Source organism: Nerophis lumbriciformis, linkage group LG28, assembly GCF_033978685.3.
Source record: "Nerophis lumbriciformis linkage group LG28, RoL_Nlum_v2.1, whole genome shotgun sequence".
Taxonomy (NCBI): Eukaryota; Metazoa; Chordata; class Actinopteri; order Syngnathiformes; family Syngnathidae; genus Nerophis; species Nerophis lumbriciformis.
Genome location: NC_084575.2, coordinates 25,245,567 through 25,263,078, shown reverse-complemented (window position 1 = coordinate 25,263,078; position 17,512 = coordinate 25,245,567). Strand labels below are relative to the sequence as shown.

Genomic DNA, 17,512 nt, shown 5'->3' with positions numbered 1-17,512 from the left:
CTCCATCGTAAGCGGACTTTTGATCGCATTTATTTACTATTTAGAATGCATAGAAAAAATAAAAACGTGTTCTTGTCTTACATAAGGACTGTGAATGATAGGCAAAAAAAATAAAACATGCAGTTCCCCTTAAAGGGAGATTGCATGCAGGTATGCTTTCTGAGTTGCTTTTCTACACACTTTTATGAATGAGACCTCAGATCTTGATCTTGTGTTTTACGGAGTGGTTGTAATGGTACAAAATGTGCAAAAATGGAGTAAAAATATGTCTTTTTTCCCCAAAGCTATTTGCTCAGCCACATCTGAACCATAAGGGAAATCATTCCATGTTGGACTGTAGATACATATTCAAGTATCCGCTGCCCGGAGGGGGCATCCTACCTTTTCCTTGAACTGCGGGGTCAAGAGGTCGTCAGCAAAAATGTGAAACTTGATCTTTTTGAGGCTAAACAGGACAGCCGATTTGACGAGCGTTAAAGTCTCCTCCAGACGATTTCCACATGCCACCACCGCCAAGTGCATTACTTCCTCTGCCCGGTTGCGCTTGGACACAGCTCGTCCTGGACGACCCGGCAATTTACTAAAGTACAGAGGGGGAGAAAAAGACTGGAATATAACATACATACAGTAGGGTTGGGTGATATAGACCAGTGTTTTGCAACCTTTTTTGAACCTAGGTACACTTTTTCATTGAAAAAATCCTGAGGCACATCACCAGCAGAAAATGTTAAAAAATAAAAACTCAGTAGCCAATAGTACCGTATTTTCCGGACCATAGGGCGCACTGCAGATGAGCGGGTCTGGTCAGGTCTATTTTCATACAAAAGGCGCACCATAGGTTCCATCAAAGTGGTCATATTATAAAAAAAATTTCCTAAATGTAAAAGACTTCCTTGTGGTCTACATAACGTAATAATGTAATGGTGGTTCTTTGGTCAAAATGTTGCATAGATTATGTTTTACAGATCGTCTTCAAGCTGCTTTCCTAACAGTCGCTTCAGGATGCGCCGTTTTGTAGGCGGTCTTATTTACGTGACTCACCTTCGACAGCGTCTTCTCCCCGTCATCTTTGTTGTAGCGGTGTAGCTAGTTAAATGGGTTATACTTGTATAGCGCTTTTCTACCTTCAAGGTACTCAAAGCGCTTTGACACTATTTCCACATTCACCCATTCACACACTGATGGCGGGAGATGCCATGCAAGGCCCTAACCACGAACCATCAGGAGCAAGGGTGTCTTGCTCGAGGACACAACGGACGTGACGTGGTTGGTAGAAGGTGGGGATCGAACCAGGAACCCTCAAATTGCTGGCACGGCCGCTCTACCAGCCATGCCGCTTGGTACATCAGTGGTTAATTTGGTCTCAAAATACTTTTGACAATAATAATGTTTATCGGCATTAGTTTGTAAGTCAATATATCGTCAAGCAAAATGTGTAATCGGCCCAGGTCTAACGATGTTAACCGCCAAGCTGGGGCTCTTGAATGTAACAGAGTTGGGCGAATCGATACATATATCGATAGTACCAATACCAAGTATATTGTCAGTATATAGTTAATACTACAGTGTTTATATCGATATTTGTTTTGTTATTGTTTAAAATCTCTGGAAATAAGTCAATCAGAGCCGATAGTGGGAAATGGTTTAAATACATAATTGATATTGTTACACCACCATTCTGTGTTTTGTCTGGTTATGATTGTGATCAAAAAATGGAATCATTCATTGATCTTGAAAATGTATCAGTATCAGCATTGGTACGGCCAATACTGTCCCTGTAACTACTTGGTATTAGATCGATACCTAAATCATAGTGTCGCCCAAAACTAATGTTATAGGCAACAAAACCACACAAACTTTTATAGAACCATGTTATAACAAAAATACATTAACAATTAAAGTTATTGACAGTAAATTAATAATAGTTTAGTAATTAATAATAGATGAAACAACCGGAAATGAAGCAATATATTACATCAAACATCAGTAGCCAAATTAGAAGCGTTTGTAACCCACCTTGAAATTTTGATTGATTGATTGAAACTTGTATTAGTAGATTGCACAGTACAGTACATATTCCGTACAATTGACCACTAAATGGTAACACCCGAATACGTTTTTCAACTTGTTTAAGTCAGGGTCCACGTTAATCAATTCATGGTACAAATATATACTATCAGCATAATACAGTCATCACAAAGTTAATCATCACAAATATATACATTGAATTATTTACAATCCGAGGGGTGCGATGCGGAGGGGGTTGGTTGCTATCACATACTTGCCAACCTTGAGACCTCCGATTTCGGGGGGTGTGGGCGTGGTCGGGGGTGGGGCGGGGGGCGTGGTTAAGATATATATATATATATATATATATATATATATATATATATATATATATATATATATATATAATAAATACTTGACTTTCAGTGAATTCTAGCTATATATTTATTTTATTACACACACACACACACACACACACACACACACACACATACATATATATATATATATATATATATATATATATATATATATATATATATATATATATATATATATATATATATATATATATATATATATATAAATAAATAAATAAATAAATAAAATAAATACTTGAATTTCAGTGTTCATTTATTTACACATATACACACACATAACACTCATGTACTCATTGTTGAGTTAAGGGTTGAATTGTCCATCCTTGTTCTATTCTCTGTCACTATTTCAGAACACACACATTATACAAATATACATTATAAAATCAATAAGAAAACGGGAGCTCTAATTTGGGAGTCTGAATTAGGATCAGAAGTTCCTATATAAACATTGCGCACTCACGTCGCCTTTCTGTATTGATTACTGCAGCTGTGCACTGGATTAATTCACAAATACAAACTACAACTCACAAACACTTTAGAGTTAGGCTCCACCATCAGAATGTGTACTTAAACTTATAAAGATCACATGGATATTATTCAGTGAGTTGGTTCACCAAAACTAACCTGTTATACAGGAGGAAAAAGCACACAGGACGTTTCAATTGTTCACAGACTGGTCGCTCTCATCAGAATGACAAGACACTTCCGGTCTGCAGGTGATAGCATTCAATTGGGAAGAAACACCCTACTGCCCCCTACTGACCAATGTGAATATTGATAAATGTGTAATGACAGCTCCAAAAACGAATTCAAACCACAAAATAAAATAAATAAATCAACACAAAAATGTGACACATTATGGGTGGGTCACATATGCATGTACAGTAGATGGCAGTATTGTCCTGTTTAAAAGTGTCACAACATTGCTGTTTACGAAAACTTGACTGCTGTTGTTGTGTGTTGTTACCGCGCTGGGAGGACGTTAATGAAACTGCCTAACAATAAACCCACATAAGAAACCAAGAACTCGCCCTCGATCATTAGCTGTTTATATTGTGAGAAAGCGGACGTGTGAACAGGCTGTGAACACGTCACTCAGGTCCGCATGGAGCTGGAGGGGGCGTGGCCTCCAGCTCCGCCTGGGAGATTTTCGGGAGAAAATTTGTCCCGGGAGGTTTTCGGGAGAGGCGCTGAATTTCGGGAGTCTCCCGGAAAATCCGGGAGGGTTGGCAAGTATGTGCTATCAGCACTTCAGTCATCAACAATTACTGTATATCATCTGAGAAATGGACATTTAAACAGTGTAGGTCTGACTTGGTAGGATATGTACAGCGAGCAGTGAACATAGTGAGCTCAGAAAGCATAAGAACAAGTATATACATTTGATTATTTACAATCCGGGGAGGTGGGAAGTGGTGAGGGGAGGGTGTTAGTCTAGGGTTGTAGTTGCCTGGAGGTGTTCTTTTAGCGCGGTTTTGAAGGAGGATAGAAGTGCACTTTCTTTTACACCTGTTGGGAGTGCATTCCATATTGATGTGGCATAGAAAGAGAATGAGTTAAGACCTTTGTTGGATCGGAATCTGGGTTTAACGTGGTTTGTGGAGCTCCCCCTGGTGTTGTGGTTATGGCGGTCAATTACGTTATGGAAGTAGTTTGACATGTACTTCGGTATCAGGGAGGTGTAGCGAGGGAGGTATGGTTCTATTATCACTTACATACCAAATAATATATCGTTATAGCAAGAGGAGGCAATATATCATGATTGTAGGTCATATAGGCCCATCACTACTAGACAAATAAGTTAAGTTAACTGTGTTTGTCCACGTGATTTATCAGAAATGTAGAATATAGTATAACACAAAACTATTTGCAAGCTGGAGGAGCCTGCAGGCATACATGTTCTGCTGAACATATGGACATAAAACATGCAGGAGGTTACAATAATGCATTCATCCGCCATGTGGCCAAGGAAAAGGAAAAGGCATAATGACCTAAAAAAAAGCATGTTTTTATCGAATGTGATGTTTTTGAAACACCACATTTCTTTAAAAAAAACGACACACTTTCTAAACACGAGGATTTTCTAAAAATAAAAAAGCAGCATTTGCATGAAAAGAGATGATAAGACGGAAGGTTGCAGGGCAGCCTGGAAGTGTGACAGTGTTCTGCATGCCTGAGGGACGAGGATGAAGTGTAGATTAGGGATGAATGTGACGGTGCCTCAAAAGGATGGCACCTCGTCAAGGTTGTACCTTCCTATTTCCCCTCCCAAGATAATGCCAGCCGTTTCTTCTGAACAAAAATAAATGTTGCACGTAGTCATGCGAGAAATGACCTTGCATTCATCTTGATCAGTCATCTTTGATTACCAAATCAAACATGGAACGCCCAAAAAAATCTGTTATTTTCCAAGCGTTCCATAAAGGTTGTTCATATGGCGGGTTTGTTTCAATGGCATAGCTCCTAACATCTGGAAGCTGTGAAAAATGCTCAGCAGAGGAACAAAAGGATTGAAATCGTTGCCTGCTGCAGCGCAAGCATAAAGCAAGTCTGCCAAAATACAACACAGCTAATTAGATGACATCATCCTTTGGCATGTGTGACCATTACATGCCTTTTAAAAAAAAAAGATTAAAACAAACGTTGAGTTTGCATGTTCTCCCCGTGAATGCGTGGGTTCCCTCCGGGTACTCCAGCTTCCTCCCACCTCCAAAGACATGCACCTGGGGATAGGTTGATTGGCAACACTAAATTGGCCCTAGTGTGTGAATGTGAGTGTGAATGTTGTCTGTCTATCTGTGTTGGCCCTGCGATGAGGTGGCGACTTGCCCAGGGTGTACCCCGCTTTCCGCCCGAATGCAGCTGAGATAGGCTCCAGCACCCCCCGCGACCCCAAAAGGGACAAGCGGTAGAAAATGGATGGATGGATATACATATATTTTGAAGACAAATCTGTGTTAGTATTAGGGCTGTCAAATTTAACTTAACTTAACTTAACTGATTAATCACAAAGCATCATCGCATTAATTCTCTACAAATGCAGATTACTATATTTTCCTGACTATAATATGCTTCTTTTTCCCCATGCTTTGAAACCCGCGGCTTATGAAATGGTGCGGCTTGTTTTTTTTGTTTTTTGCTAACAACCATAATGTTTTGTACAGTATTTGATAAACAGTTTTCATATAACACCCACAGAGACACTGAAAATGTGTGTTACCGTTGGCGCTATGGCGCTATCTTTTGGACGAGTTCGCTCACTGCAGGTGCTGTAGGTTAAACATGCACTTCCTGTTTCACACCTTGAACCGGAAATATAACTATCCAAAGCATTTCTACTCGAAGGATTCTTCATTTATCACTCCGAGCAACCTTTGTAAGTTTTACTATATAACGAAAACAATTCTATCAGTTTTTTGGTGGTGTTTACTTGAGTCATATTGCAGTTTACACGTATCTCTGTATCTCTGCCATCTATTGGTCACACTTATCATTTTACCATGTACCAAATAAAATAGCTTTGAGGTCGGTAAGCACAACCAAAATTATTCCGTACATTAAGTGCACCGGGTTATAAGGATTTTAAGTGCGCCTTATAGTCCGAAAAATACGATAGTATAGACAATATAAAAACGAAAACAAGCTATCAGTCATAACATCTGATAGCTTGCCAGCGTAGACTTTAAGCACCCGTCCCGGAATGTTGTCCGGGCATGTTGCTTTTCTTTGGTTAATCCTTTCTGGGGTCCTCTAAGTGTCACCTGTGTCTATAGTGAGAGCTCGTCCAATAAGCAATGGGGTCCAGTCCCCCCTCTAGTTATAGGGTTTGATGCTTTAAATCGTGCAAAGATATTGTTGAGCCCGTCCAGAAGAGAAATGCCGTTGTCGTCGTTCAACTGCTGCCTGTACTTGTAATCCGTCAGTGCTTGGACTTGCACTTGCCACATTTGTCTGGTGTTCCCTGTGTCGCGGAGGTGACCCTGTATTTTCTCTGCATATGTTTTGCTGCAGGCAGCACGGTGGAGCAGCGGTTAGTGCTCGTGCCTCACAGCGAGAAGGTCCTGGGTTTGATTACCGGGCTTGAAGTCTTTCTGTATAGAGTTTGCATGTTCTCCCTGTGACTGCGACTGGGTACTATGGCTTCCTCCGACCCCCAAAGACATGCACCTGGGGATAGGTTGATAGGCAACACTAAATTGGCCCTAGTGTGTGAATATGAGTGTGACAGCCCCCAGCGTCTCCAAGAGGGACAAGTGGTAAAAAATGGGTGGATGTGTTGCTGCCTTCATCGCCTTTGAGAGCACAGACCTAGCTGAGCAGAGAGCAAAGGCTCATCTTGGGCTGTCAACTGTGAGCACATTTCTGTGGTCATCCAAGATTTTTGGTTGCCACGTGCAGTGAAGGTTTTGAAAATCTCCCAGTCAGTGTGCTTGAAGCAGTCCTGAAGTGCAGAGTCTGCGTCCTCAGGCCAGATCCGAATTTGTTTTTTCACTGGCTCGCTGTGTTTCAATAGTGGTTTGTAAGATGTTTTTTAGGCCTATCTCTGAACGAGTCGCCACCTCATCACAGAGGTCATCAGCAACCACTGCCAAAAATGTTAGTTATCTTATGTATTAAAAAGTGGTAAGGTGGGATCGGTATCACAACAATGTTGACCCGTCCCCAGTGCCATCTGCACTCACTGCACTCACTCAAAAAGCATTCTTTTTGGATCCAGGCATATGCTTGTTGATGACCCTCAGCTTCATATTTCAATGTCAGATATGCCTATTGAGCAGGTTAAAAAAGCAAAACTGCTTGGTGTGCTATTAGACAGTCAACTGTCATGGTCCGATCATGTTGATGGTATTTCAATGAAAATGGGAAGAGGTTTAGCCATGGTAGGAGGTGCTCCACCTTCTTGACATCCTCAACAATGGGTCAAGTCATACAGTCCTTGGTTTTCTGTCATCTTCATTACTGTCCTATAATATGGTCCGCTACGACTAAGTCTGACCTGAACAAACGGCAACTTGTTCAGAACAGAGCGGCTAGACTGGTACTTAAATGTTCTTTGCGCACTAATATTTCATTTATGCATTCACGCCTGCCCTGGTTGTCTGTTGAACAAAAGATGCATTGTAGTCTCCTTATGTTCTTTAGAACTATTATGTTAGAGCAATCACCAGATTACTTTTACAAACAGTTTTTAAAATCAACTAACACATATTCATGACACTAGGAATGCCAGCAATGGCTATTTGGCACTTCCTGCTCCCAGGACCAATCTCCTCAAACATACAGTCATGTATAGATGTATATCATTCTGGAATCGGTTGCCATCTCACATTAATCTCTCACAAAGTAAATTTTCATTTGAGACAGCTTTGAAGATACACCTATTGCAGCTGCCCACATGACATGAATTTTGAATACTGGGTTTAACTAAATTTGTTATCTTATGTTGTATTTTTCCTTTGTATAATGTTTGGTAATGCATGTATTATTTGTATTTTTATTTTGTATGCTCCTATATCAGAATCAGAATCAGAACCAGGCCCTGCGATGAGGTGGCCACTTGTCCAGGGTGTACCCCGCCTTCCGCCCGATTGTAGCTGAGATAGGCTCCAGCGCCCCCTGCGACCCCAAAAGGGAATAAGCGGTAGAAAATGGATGGATGGATGGAAGAATCAGAACCAGAAGAGATTTTATTGCCATTGTTTGATAACGGGTTCACAAGCCAGGAATTTTACTTGGCGCAATCGTGCAACATATATGGACCCCAGGAAGACTAGCAGTCACCCTGGCGTCAGCTAATGGGGATCCATTCAATAAACAATAAACAATAAACTCACGATCCGAACAACACACGCGCTCCAAACTGTGTCAGGTAAACCAAACGGTTCTGATTGTTTTTATAAACCACCTCATCCCTAATACAAGCAATATGCTTTCCTTGGCAGAAAAATACAATTAAAATACTTTCCTTGGCAGAAAAATAATACATTATTATTTTGTAAAGGCTTGGGTTCTTTTCTTTTTATAGATTTACCTCACTGTCCGAAGAAAGCACAGCCTGTAGGTTTAATGTGTACAACTAGGATAGGATAGGATAGGTCTTTATTGTCATTGCACAAGTACAACGAAACTTTGTTTTCAGCACAAACCCGTTCAAGATTAGACAAACAGTGTACAGGGTTACAGAACAGGAACGCTGATGGGTCGCCACAAGGTGCTCCGTAAAAGATGGGGAAAAAGGTAAAAAGCTGGGGAAGGATGAGTAAAAAAATACAATCTAGACTGGGCTCCTAAGAGGGCCCAGTATGGAGTGGGAATAAACCTCCATAGCAAAGCACATATACATATTACAACATACATCTCGAGATATCTAGCAACAGAGGGAAGGGAGTGCGGGGTCATGGTGGTAGGCCGCAGCTCTCAGGCGCTAGGCCGCAGCTCTCAGGCCATTCGTTCATCACCCCTATGGGATTTATGTCAAGGGCGTTGGATTTGGGGGGGGGTATATTTTTGTGCATGCATGTTTGTGTGTAAGCCTGCAGTGTGTCTCTGTTCCGCGGCCTTGATGTTGTGCAGTCGCTAGCCCAAAGTCAACAACAACAGGTGTGCGTACATGAAAGTGTACACAAGACAAAACAAAGAGAGCAAGTAGGGAGAAGAAGGGAGCGGAAAAAGTTAAGACAAGACAAAGAAGCAAGCAGGAGAGATAAGGGAGAGGAAAGGGGAGCGTCCACCCTCGACGAGTGCCAGAGAGAAAAGAGCTTAGTTGCTCAGACTGGGATATGACATTTGTAATGGGGAAAGACAATGTATCTTGTATTCATGTTAGCATTTAAGCTAACTAGCTATTATCCCACTCGCTGCTTCTCCAAGAAATGACAGCAGTTCACCATGAGTTTGTCAAAGTGCGGTAATCAATCACGGTTTTTACAATAATTAAATTGCTGCTGTTCATCATTATACCAGCAATGTTTACATTCTTAATTGACCACAATAATAGTTATAACAGTGTGATTTCTTTAAAACGTAAGCGCATACTAGGGCTGGGCGATACATCAAATATACTCGATATATCACGGGTTTGTCTCTGTGCGATATAGAAAATGACTATATCGTGATATTCGAGTATACACGTTCTCACGCAGTTGCTTTTAGCTGCGGGCATTACACTACAGCAGGGGTGCTCATTACGTCGATCGCGAGCTACCGGTCGATCTCGGAGGGTGTGTCAGTCGATCACCAGCCAGGCATTAAAAAAATAGTCCTAAAAATGAGCGATCATAAATCTTCACTATGACGTCACTTTCGTCACTTGATTGACATTCACGGCACCCGAGGGTCTTCTGAGATGACGCTGGCTGCTGCCAGCTCATTAAAATTACCGACTGGAAGGCGAGAAGCACTTTATTTCAAAAGACTCTGGCGCCGTACCTGTTGTCAAAACTCCAAAGACCGACTGCACAGTTGCACAATAAAAGCGCTGCTTCATCCTGCCTGCGCTACCAAAATAAGAGTCTCAGAAAGCTGGCGTGCACAAGCTAGCAAGCTACGGAGTTTGCCAACAATGTATTTCTTGTAAAGTGTATACAAAGGAGTACGGAAGCTGGATAAATAAGATGCCAAAAACCAACCACTTTCATGTGGTATTGGACAGAAAGGAGGACTTTTTTTCTCCTCCATTCGAAAATGCGGACCTTATCAGCACCACTGTCTGATTCCTATCAATGCAAGTCATCAGAATCAGGTAATACACCTACTTATATTCTTGTCTTCATGAAAGAAAGGAATCTATATGTGTTAATTATGCTTGTATTATCTCTAAACACTTTTAACGTATTAACAATATTAACTATTTGTGTTAAACATGCTTGTATTATCTTTAAACACCTTTAACTTGTTAACAATATTAACTGTGTTAAACATTCTTGTATTATCATTAAACACCTTTAATTTATTAACAATATTAACTATATGTGTTAAACATGCTTGCATTATCACTAAACATCTTTAACTTGTTAACAATATTAACTATATGTGTTAAACATGTTTGCATTATCTTTAAACACCTTTAACTTATTAACAATATTAACTATATGTGTTAAACATACTTGTATTTTCATTAAACACCTTTAATTTATTAACAATATTAACTATATGTATTAAACATACTTGTATTTTCATTAAACACCTTTAATTTATTAACAATATTAACTATATGTGTTAAACATGCTTGTATTATCATTAAACACCTTTAACTTGTTAACAAAAACACAAAAACATATGTTTCATAAATAAGTAAATATAAATTATATATATGAATGAGGTAGATCCCCACGACTTGATCAATTGAAAAGTAGCTCGCCTGCAGAAAAAGTGTGAGCACCCCTGCACTACAGGCTCTTCTCACTCTATCTTGTCTCTCTTTCTCACAGAGACATAAAACAAGCGCACCTTCTTACATACGTCACATACTGTCGCGCGTGCAACGTCATACGCTCTCGCGGAGCAGAGAGGTAGCGACATGGGTAAAGTTAGCTGTGGTGCGAGTGATAATACGAGAGAAAGAAGGTGCGAATCTGGTTTGATTGATTGATTGATACTTTTACTAGTAGATTGCACAGTACAGTACATATTCCGTACAATTGACCACTAAATGGTAACACCCGAATACGTTTTTCAACTTGTTTAAGTCGGGGTCCACTTAAATGGTAACAAATGAAGGAAGAATTAATTCCCAAGAAAAACAGAAGGGAGTCCATCGACTGGCGGTGGTTTGGCTTCAAGCGGGAAGATGTTGAACAGACAACCGTAATATGTCAAGTATGCGGCAAAATCGTTGCTACAAAAAGTAGCATTACTGCTAATTTGTAGCATCATTTGAAAAGTCACCCGCTAGAGAGTGAGGAGTGCGTTAAACTCCACATGTCAACATCTCCGTTCGGTGCCACACCAAGAAAATGCCCAAGCAATCTTTTCCACATCAACACCGTAAGAAAAAAATAGTCAACAACAGAAGGGGATAACGTCTGCAGTAACTTACCACATAGCGAAGGACATACACTATTTGATTTCCTATTATGCAGCTCATTTTTATTTGACAGTCATTGAAATATCTTGTGTGACATCATGCACAAAAGTGCACTTTATTTGTTTTAAACTATTGTAGTGGCGTTCTGTACAAAAAGTGCACTTTAAATTTTGTGTTGTTTTGATATGTCATCTTAGTGACATCATGCACAAAAGTGCACTAGAAGCTTGTTTTAAAATGTCTCTGACAATCTTGTACTTTCTGTTTTGGAAATGACATGAATGTTTGTGCCATTGCTTAATAACTTTAATAAATACAGTTTTAGTAAATTGACTTAGTTGTGAGCTCCCTCTTTGCATGAAAGTTTAAAATGAGCATATATTAATGCAGTATGAACAAGAATGTTTTTAATGTAGACACATAGAATCATCATACTGGTGTGATTGTATGCATCAAGTGTTAATTTAAGGCTAAGGCAAAATATCGAGATATATATCGTGTATCGTGACATGGCCTAAAAATATTGAGATATTAATAAAAGGCTGTATCGCCCAGCCCTAGCGCATACCATGAACATAGTATGTGAGCGTACAGTATGTGTGTGTGTGTGTGTGTGTGTGTGTGTGTGTGTGTGTGTGTGTGTGTGTGTGTGTGTGTGTGTGTGTGTGTGTGTGTGTGTGTGTGTGTGTGTGTGTGTGTGTGTGTGTGTGGAAAAAGGTCCCAGAGTACTGCATTCCCAATTCTAAGCAAGAAAATCATGATTGACATTTTTTGCAGAATCGTGCAGATCCCATTACAGTTGGATAAGCACCTGTGTGTGCGCATGATTATACCCCCCACATTCAATTTGGAAATGGTAGGAACACACCAGACAACCACAGCTGATGTTGGATTTGAAATGAAACTCAGTAGTCTTTCTTTTCAAACAGTCTAGCCACAATCCACACAGTCATCACACACACCAATACAATATTTTGAACTAAGCATTTCTGTATTCGTCAAGGCTCAAGGGCCAACTTTTGATCTCGCTAATGGGGACGGTGTGGCGCGGTTGGGAGAGTGGCCGTGCCAGCGACCTGAGGGTTCCTGGTTCGATCCCCAGCTTCTACCAACCTAGTCACGTCCGTTGTGTCCTTGAGCAAGACACTTCACCCTTGCTCTTGGTTAGCGCCTCAGTATGTCAATGGGTGAATGTGGAAATAGTGTCAAAGTGCTAGGTAGAAAAGCGCTATACAAGTATAAGTACATTTAAATTTAATCGATCCAATGGGCTTATGCAGGTCTACTTTATGAGTGAAAACCCTCCCCTGATGAAACAAGCAAGCCAGTAGAGAGGTTTCAAAGCAGCTCAGCCATGCAAGATGACATTTTTACAGCCATTCATAATGCATATTTCAACTAAATCTGTTGTGACAGCGTGGCGGATTTGTTTTAACACAAAGTATCAACGCTGCTCTAATCCTAAAGACGGAATTAATCGGATATCACAAAGTAGATATATCCACTGAATTAGTGCACAATTCTATTTGTTACTTCTGCCACAAGCAAAATGTGTCAGGTTTTGTTTTTTATTGCTGCTTGTTGGTTACCGTATTTTCCGAATCATAAGGCGCACCGGATTATAAGGCGCACTGCCAATGAGCAGGTATAGTCAAGTCTATTTTCATACAAAAGGCGCTCCGGATTATAGGGCCCATTAAAGGCGTCATATTATTTATTTTTTTCAAATTAGAAAACACTTCCTTGTGGTCTACATAACATGTTATGGTGGTCAAAATGTTGCATAGAATATGTTTTACAGATCATCTTCAAGCCGCTTTCAGTCGCTTCAGGATGCACCGTTTTCTGGGCGGTCTTATTTACGTGGCTCACCTTCGGCAGCGTCTTCTCCCCGTCATCTTTGTTGTAGCGGTGTAGCGTGCAAGGACGGGAGTGGAAGAAGTGTCAAAAGATGGAGCTAACTGTTTTAATGACATTCAGACTTTACTTAAATCAATAACAGAGCAGCATCTCCTCATCCGTGGCTCACTAATGCAACAAGAAGGCCGGAAATGTGTCCAGTGAAAAACCGTCCGACCGGAACTTTCTAATAACTAAAGTTCCTTGGGTGAATAATTTAAAATCACTACACCGGTATGTTTTAGCACTTTCATGGCAAGTTTACTGACAGATACAAGTAAGAACTTTACACTACTTTATATTAGAAATGGCAACAGCGGAGGATGAATGTCCCATAACAAGAAGATAGAGAAAAAGAAGAAGCTTATCGACTAAGGTGTCAGCATGGACTACAAAGGCGGACGCGTGCAAATTTTCAGGATTTATGCAGATCCCAAATACAGATCAGCAGGTACCAGAAGGTAAGAAAAGTTGCTTTTGCATAATATTGCGAAACAAAATGCCAGATAATTTCTTACCTTATACACACACCATAATAATACTCGTATGTTGAAGGACAGTACAATCCATCAAGTGGTGCGGCTTCATAGTTTACCAAAGTCAAACTAAAAAATGTTGATAGATTTTGGAGCGCCGTGTGTAATGTTCTCAATGGAACATATACAATGTTGGTGTTGTTTACTTGAGTCATATTGTAGTCTACATGTATCTCTTATGTGCTTGATTGATTGATTGAAATTTGTGTTAGTAGATTGCACAGTACAGTACATATTCCGTACAACTGACCACTAAATGGTAACACCCGAATAAGTTTTTCAACTTTTTTAAGTCGGGGTCCACGTTAGTCAATTCATGGTACAAATATATACTATCAGCATAATACAGTCATCACACAAGTTAATCATCAGAGTATATACATTGAATTATTTACATTATTTACAATCCGGGAGGTGGGATGTGGAGGGGGTTGGGGCGGTGGGGTTAGGTTGGGTTGCTATCAGCATACTTCAGTCATCAACAATGATATAATCTGAGAAATGGACATAGTAACAGTGTAGGTCTGACTTCATAGGATATGTACAGCGAGCGGTGAACATAGTGAGCTCAGAAAGCATAAGAACAAGTATATAAATTTGATTATTTACAATCCAGGGAGATGGGATGTGGTGGGGGGAGGGGGCGTGACTGCCATCTACTGGTTACACTTATCATTTCACCATGTACCAAATAAAATAGCTTTGAGGTCGGTAAGCACAACCAAAATGATTCCGTACATAAAGCGCACTGTCGAGTTTTGAGAAAATGAAAGGATTTGAAGTGTGCCTTATAGTCAGAAAAATACGGTATTTAGTTCTTAATTTTAAAGGGGAACATTATCATCAGACCTATGTAAGCGTCAATATATACCTTGATGTTGCAGAAAAAAGACCATATTTTTTTTTAACCGATTTCCGAACTCTAAATGGGTGAATTTTGGCGAATTAAACGCCTTTCTATTATTGGCTCTCGGAGCGATGACGTCACAACGTGGCGTCACATCGGGAAGCAATCCGCCATTTTCTCAAACACCGAGTCAAATCAGCTCTGTTATTTTCCGTTTTTTCGACTGTTTTCCGTACCTTGGAGACATCATGCCTCGTCGGTGTGTTGTCGGAGTGTGTAACAACACGAACAGGGACGGATTCAAGTTGCACCAGTGGCCCAAAGATGCGAAAGTGGCAAGAAATTGAAATTGTTCCGCACACTTTACCGACGAAAGCTATGCTACGACAGAGATGGCAAGAATGTGTGGATATCCTGCGACACTCAAAGCAGATGCATTTCCAACGATAAAGTCAAAGAAATCTGCCGCCAGACCCCCATTGAATCTGCCGGAGTGTGTGAGCAATTCAGGGACAAAAGACCTCGGTAGCACGGCAAGCAATGGCGGCAGTTTGTTCCCGCAGACGAGCGAGCTAAACCCCCTGGATGTCTTGGCTCACACCGTCCCTTATGCCACCGAAGATGATCAAGAGAAGAATATCGACCCTAGCTTCCCTGGCCTGCTGGCATCAACTCCAAAACTGGACAGATCAGCTTTCAGGAAAAGAGAGCGGATGAGGGTATGTCTACAGAATATATTAATTGATGAAAATTGGGCTGTCTGCACTCTCAAAGTGCATGTTGTTGCCAAATGTATTTCATATGCTGTAAACCTAATTCATAGTTGTTAGTTTCCTTTAATGCCAAACAAACACATACCAATCGTTGGTTAGAAGGCGATCGCCGAATTCGTCCTCGCTTTCTCCCGTGTCGCTGGCTGTCGTGTCGTGTCGTTTTCGTCGGTTTCGCTTGCATACGGTTCAAACCGATATGGCTCAATAGCTTCAGTTTCTTCTCCAATTTCGTTTTCGCTACCTGTCTCCACACTACAACCATCCGTTTCAATACATTCGTAATCTGTTGAATCGCTTAAGCCGCTGAAATCCGAGTCTGAATCCGAGCTAATGTCTCTATAGCTTGCTGTTCTATGCGCAATGTTTGTTTGTGTTGGCATCACTATGTGACGTCACAGGAAAATGGACAGGTGTTTATAACGATGGTTAAAATCAGGCACTTTGAAGCTTTTTTAGGGATATTGCGTGATAGGTAAAATTTTGAAAAAAACTTCAAAAAATAAAATAAGCCACTGGGAACTGATTTTTAATGGTTTTAACCCTTCTGAAATTGTGATAATGTTCCCCTTTAAGAAAGATTAAAACACTGAACTGTGAAGAGAGGTGGGGCGGAGTTGTGGCATAGATAAGGAAAAAAATGAATTGATTTATGTTCTTCAATGCATCCATTTTCCAAATAAAATTAAAATCAAACACATACAATAGTTTGCTTCTTCTGATGTGTCATAAACCCAGTGGTTTGTATGTTTTGGCCACAGGAAGTAGTGTGATGAGCTAAGAGGAAATGATAGGACTTGTATAAACAGGGCTGTTTGTCTATTAAGTAGGCTGCCAGGAAACAGGCATGCTCACACTTTTACAGATCGAATGTAAATCAGGGTGAAGAAGAAACCTGCAAATAGCGTATTCATTGTTTCGGCGCATCCTTGTATGATACATTTTCTCAAAGGAGCACTTGATTCTTACTTGGCACAATAATCTTTCCAAACGGCAAGCTTGATAAAGTCAGACTATATAGTCAAAATAAGAAAGTTTTAAAGGGTGTTCTCTAAGTGCCCTGTGTGTCTTTCCTGTAACCACAGCAGTCATTCTTGTGTGTTTTTTTCCAACCCGTTCTCTCCACGGCGACCGATGACACCTCCTCCACCCCATTTCCCTTATCAGTGGCGAGCACACACGGAGGAGTGTGGCTTCTGGGTGGACGCAAAGGTCCTTTTTTCTCAGCGAAACGCCTTGATGGCTTTTATCTCTCCAGCAGTGTCTCCAACCTGCAGTCTGGCTTTGGAGGATAATACACACGCTGCCTGCTGGCAAAGTGAGTGTGTGCAGTTGGCTTTTAAGGAGCCTGTGGTTGCTATACACATTAGAAATGAGCGAGGGGTACTGGAATAAAAACGATTCCACCTTTTAAACTGCTCAATTTATGAGGGTGCGGTTAGATGGTGAATTCACTATTCGTTTATTTTAACCAGTCACAGACATACTCAAGAAAAATACATCAGCCGACCAAAATATTAATTGGATGTCCAGCACAATGTTGTTATAAACACCCATGCATGTTGTAAGATGCAGACTTTAAATAAAATCAACACCTGCAAGTAGAGATGTCCGATAATGGCTTTTTTTGCCAATATCCGATATTCCGATATTGTCCAACTCTTAATTACCGATTCCGATATCAACCGATACCGATATATACAGTCGTGGAATTAACACATTATTATGCCTAATTTTGTTGTGATGCCCCGCTGGATGCATTAAACAATGTAACAAGGTTTTCCAAAATAAATCAACTCAAGTTATGGAAAAAAATGCCAACATGGCACTGCCATATTTATTATTTAAGTCACAAAGTGCATCATTTTTTTTAACATGCCTCAAAACAGCAGCTTGGAATTTGGGACATGCTCTCCCTGAGAGAGCATGAGGAAATTTGGAGGGTAGCGGGGGGTGTATATTGTAGCATCCCGGAAGAGTTAGTGCTGCAAGGGGTTCTGGGTATTTGTCCTGTTGTGTTTATGTTGTGTTACGGTACGTATGTTCTC

The 17,512-nt window shown here is 40.5% G+C and overlaps 1 protein-coding gene and 1 long non-coding RNA gene across 2 annotated transcripts in view; one reads left to right on the top strand and one right to left on the bottom strand.

Moving 5' to 3' along the window:
- Nucleotides 1–17,512, top strand: part of LOC133571010 (uncharacterized) — a 56,698-nt gene that overhangs the window by 24,684 nt on the left and 14,502 nt on the right. The window lies entirely within an intron of this gene.
- gxylt2 (glucoside xylosyltransferase 2) overlaps nt 1–17,512 on the bottom strand; it is a 39,042-nt gene that overhangs the window by 17,816 nt on the left and 3,714 nt on the right. Inside the window, exon 2 of the mRNA XM_061923957.1 lies at nt 382–580. Within this exon, the coding sequence (XP_061779941.1) occupies nt 382–580 (199 nt within the window). The remainder of the gene's footprint in view (nt 1–381; nt 581–17,512) is intronic.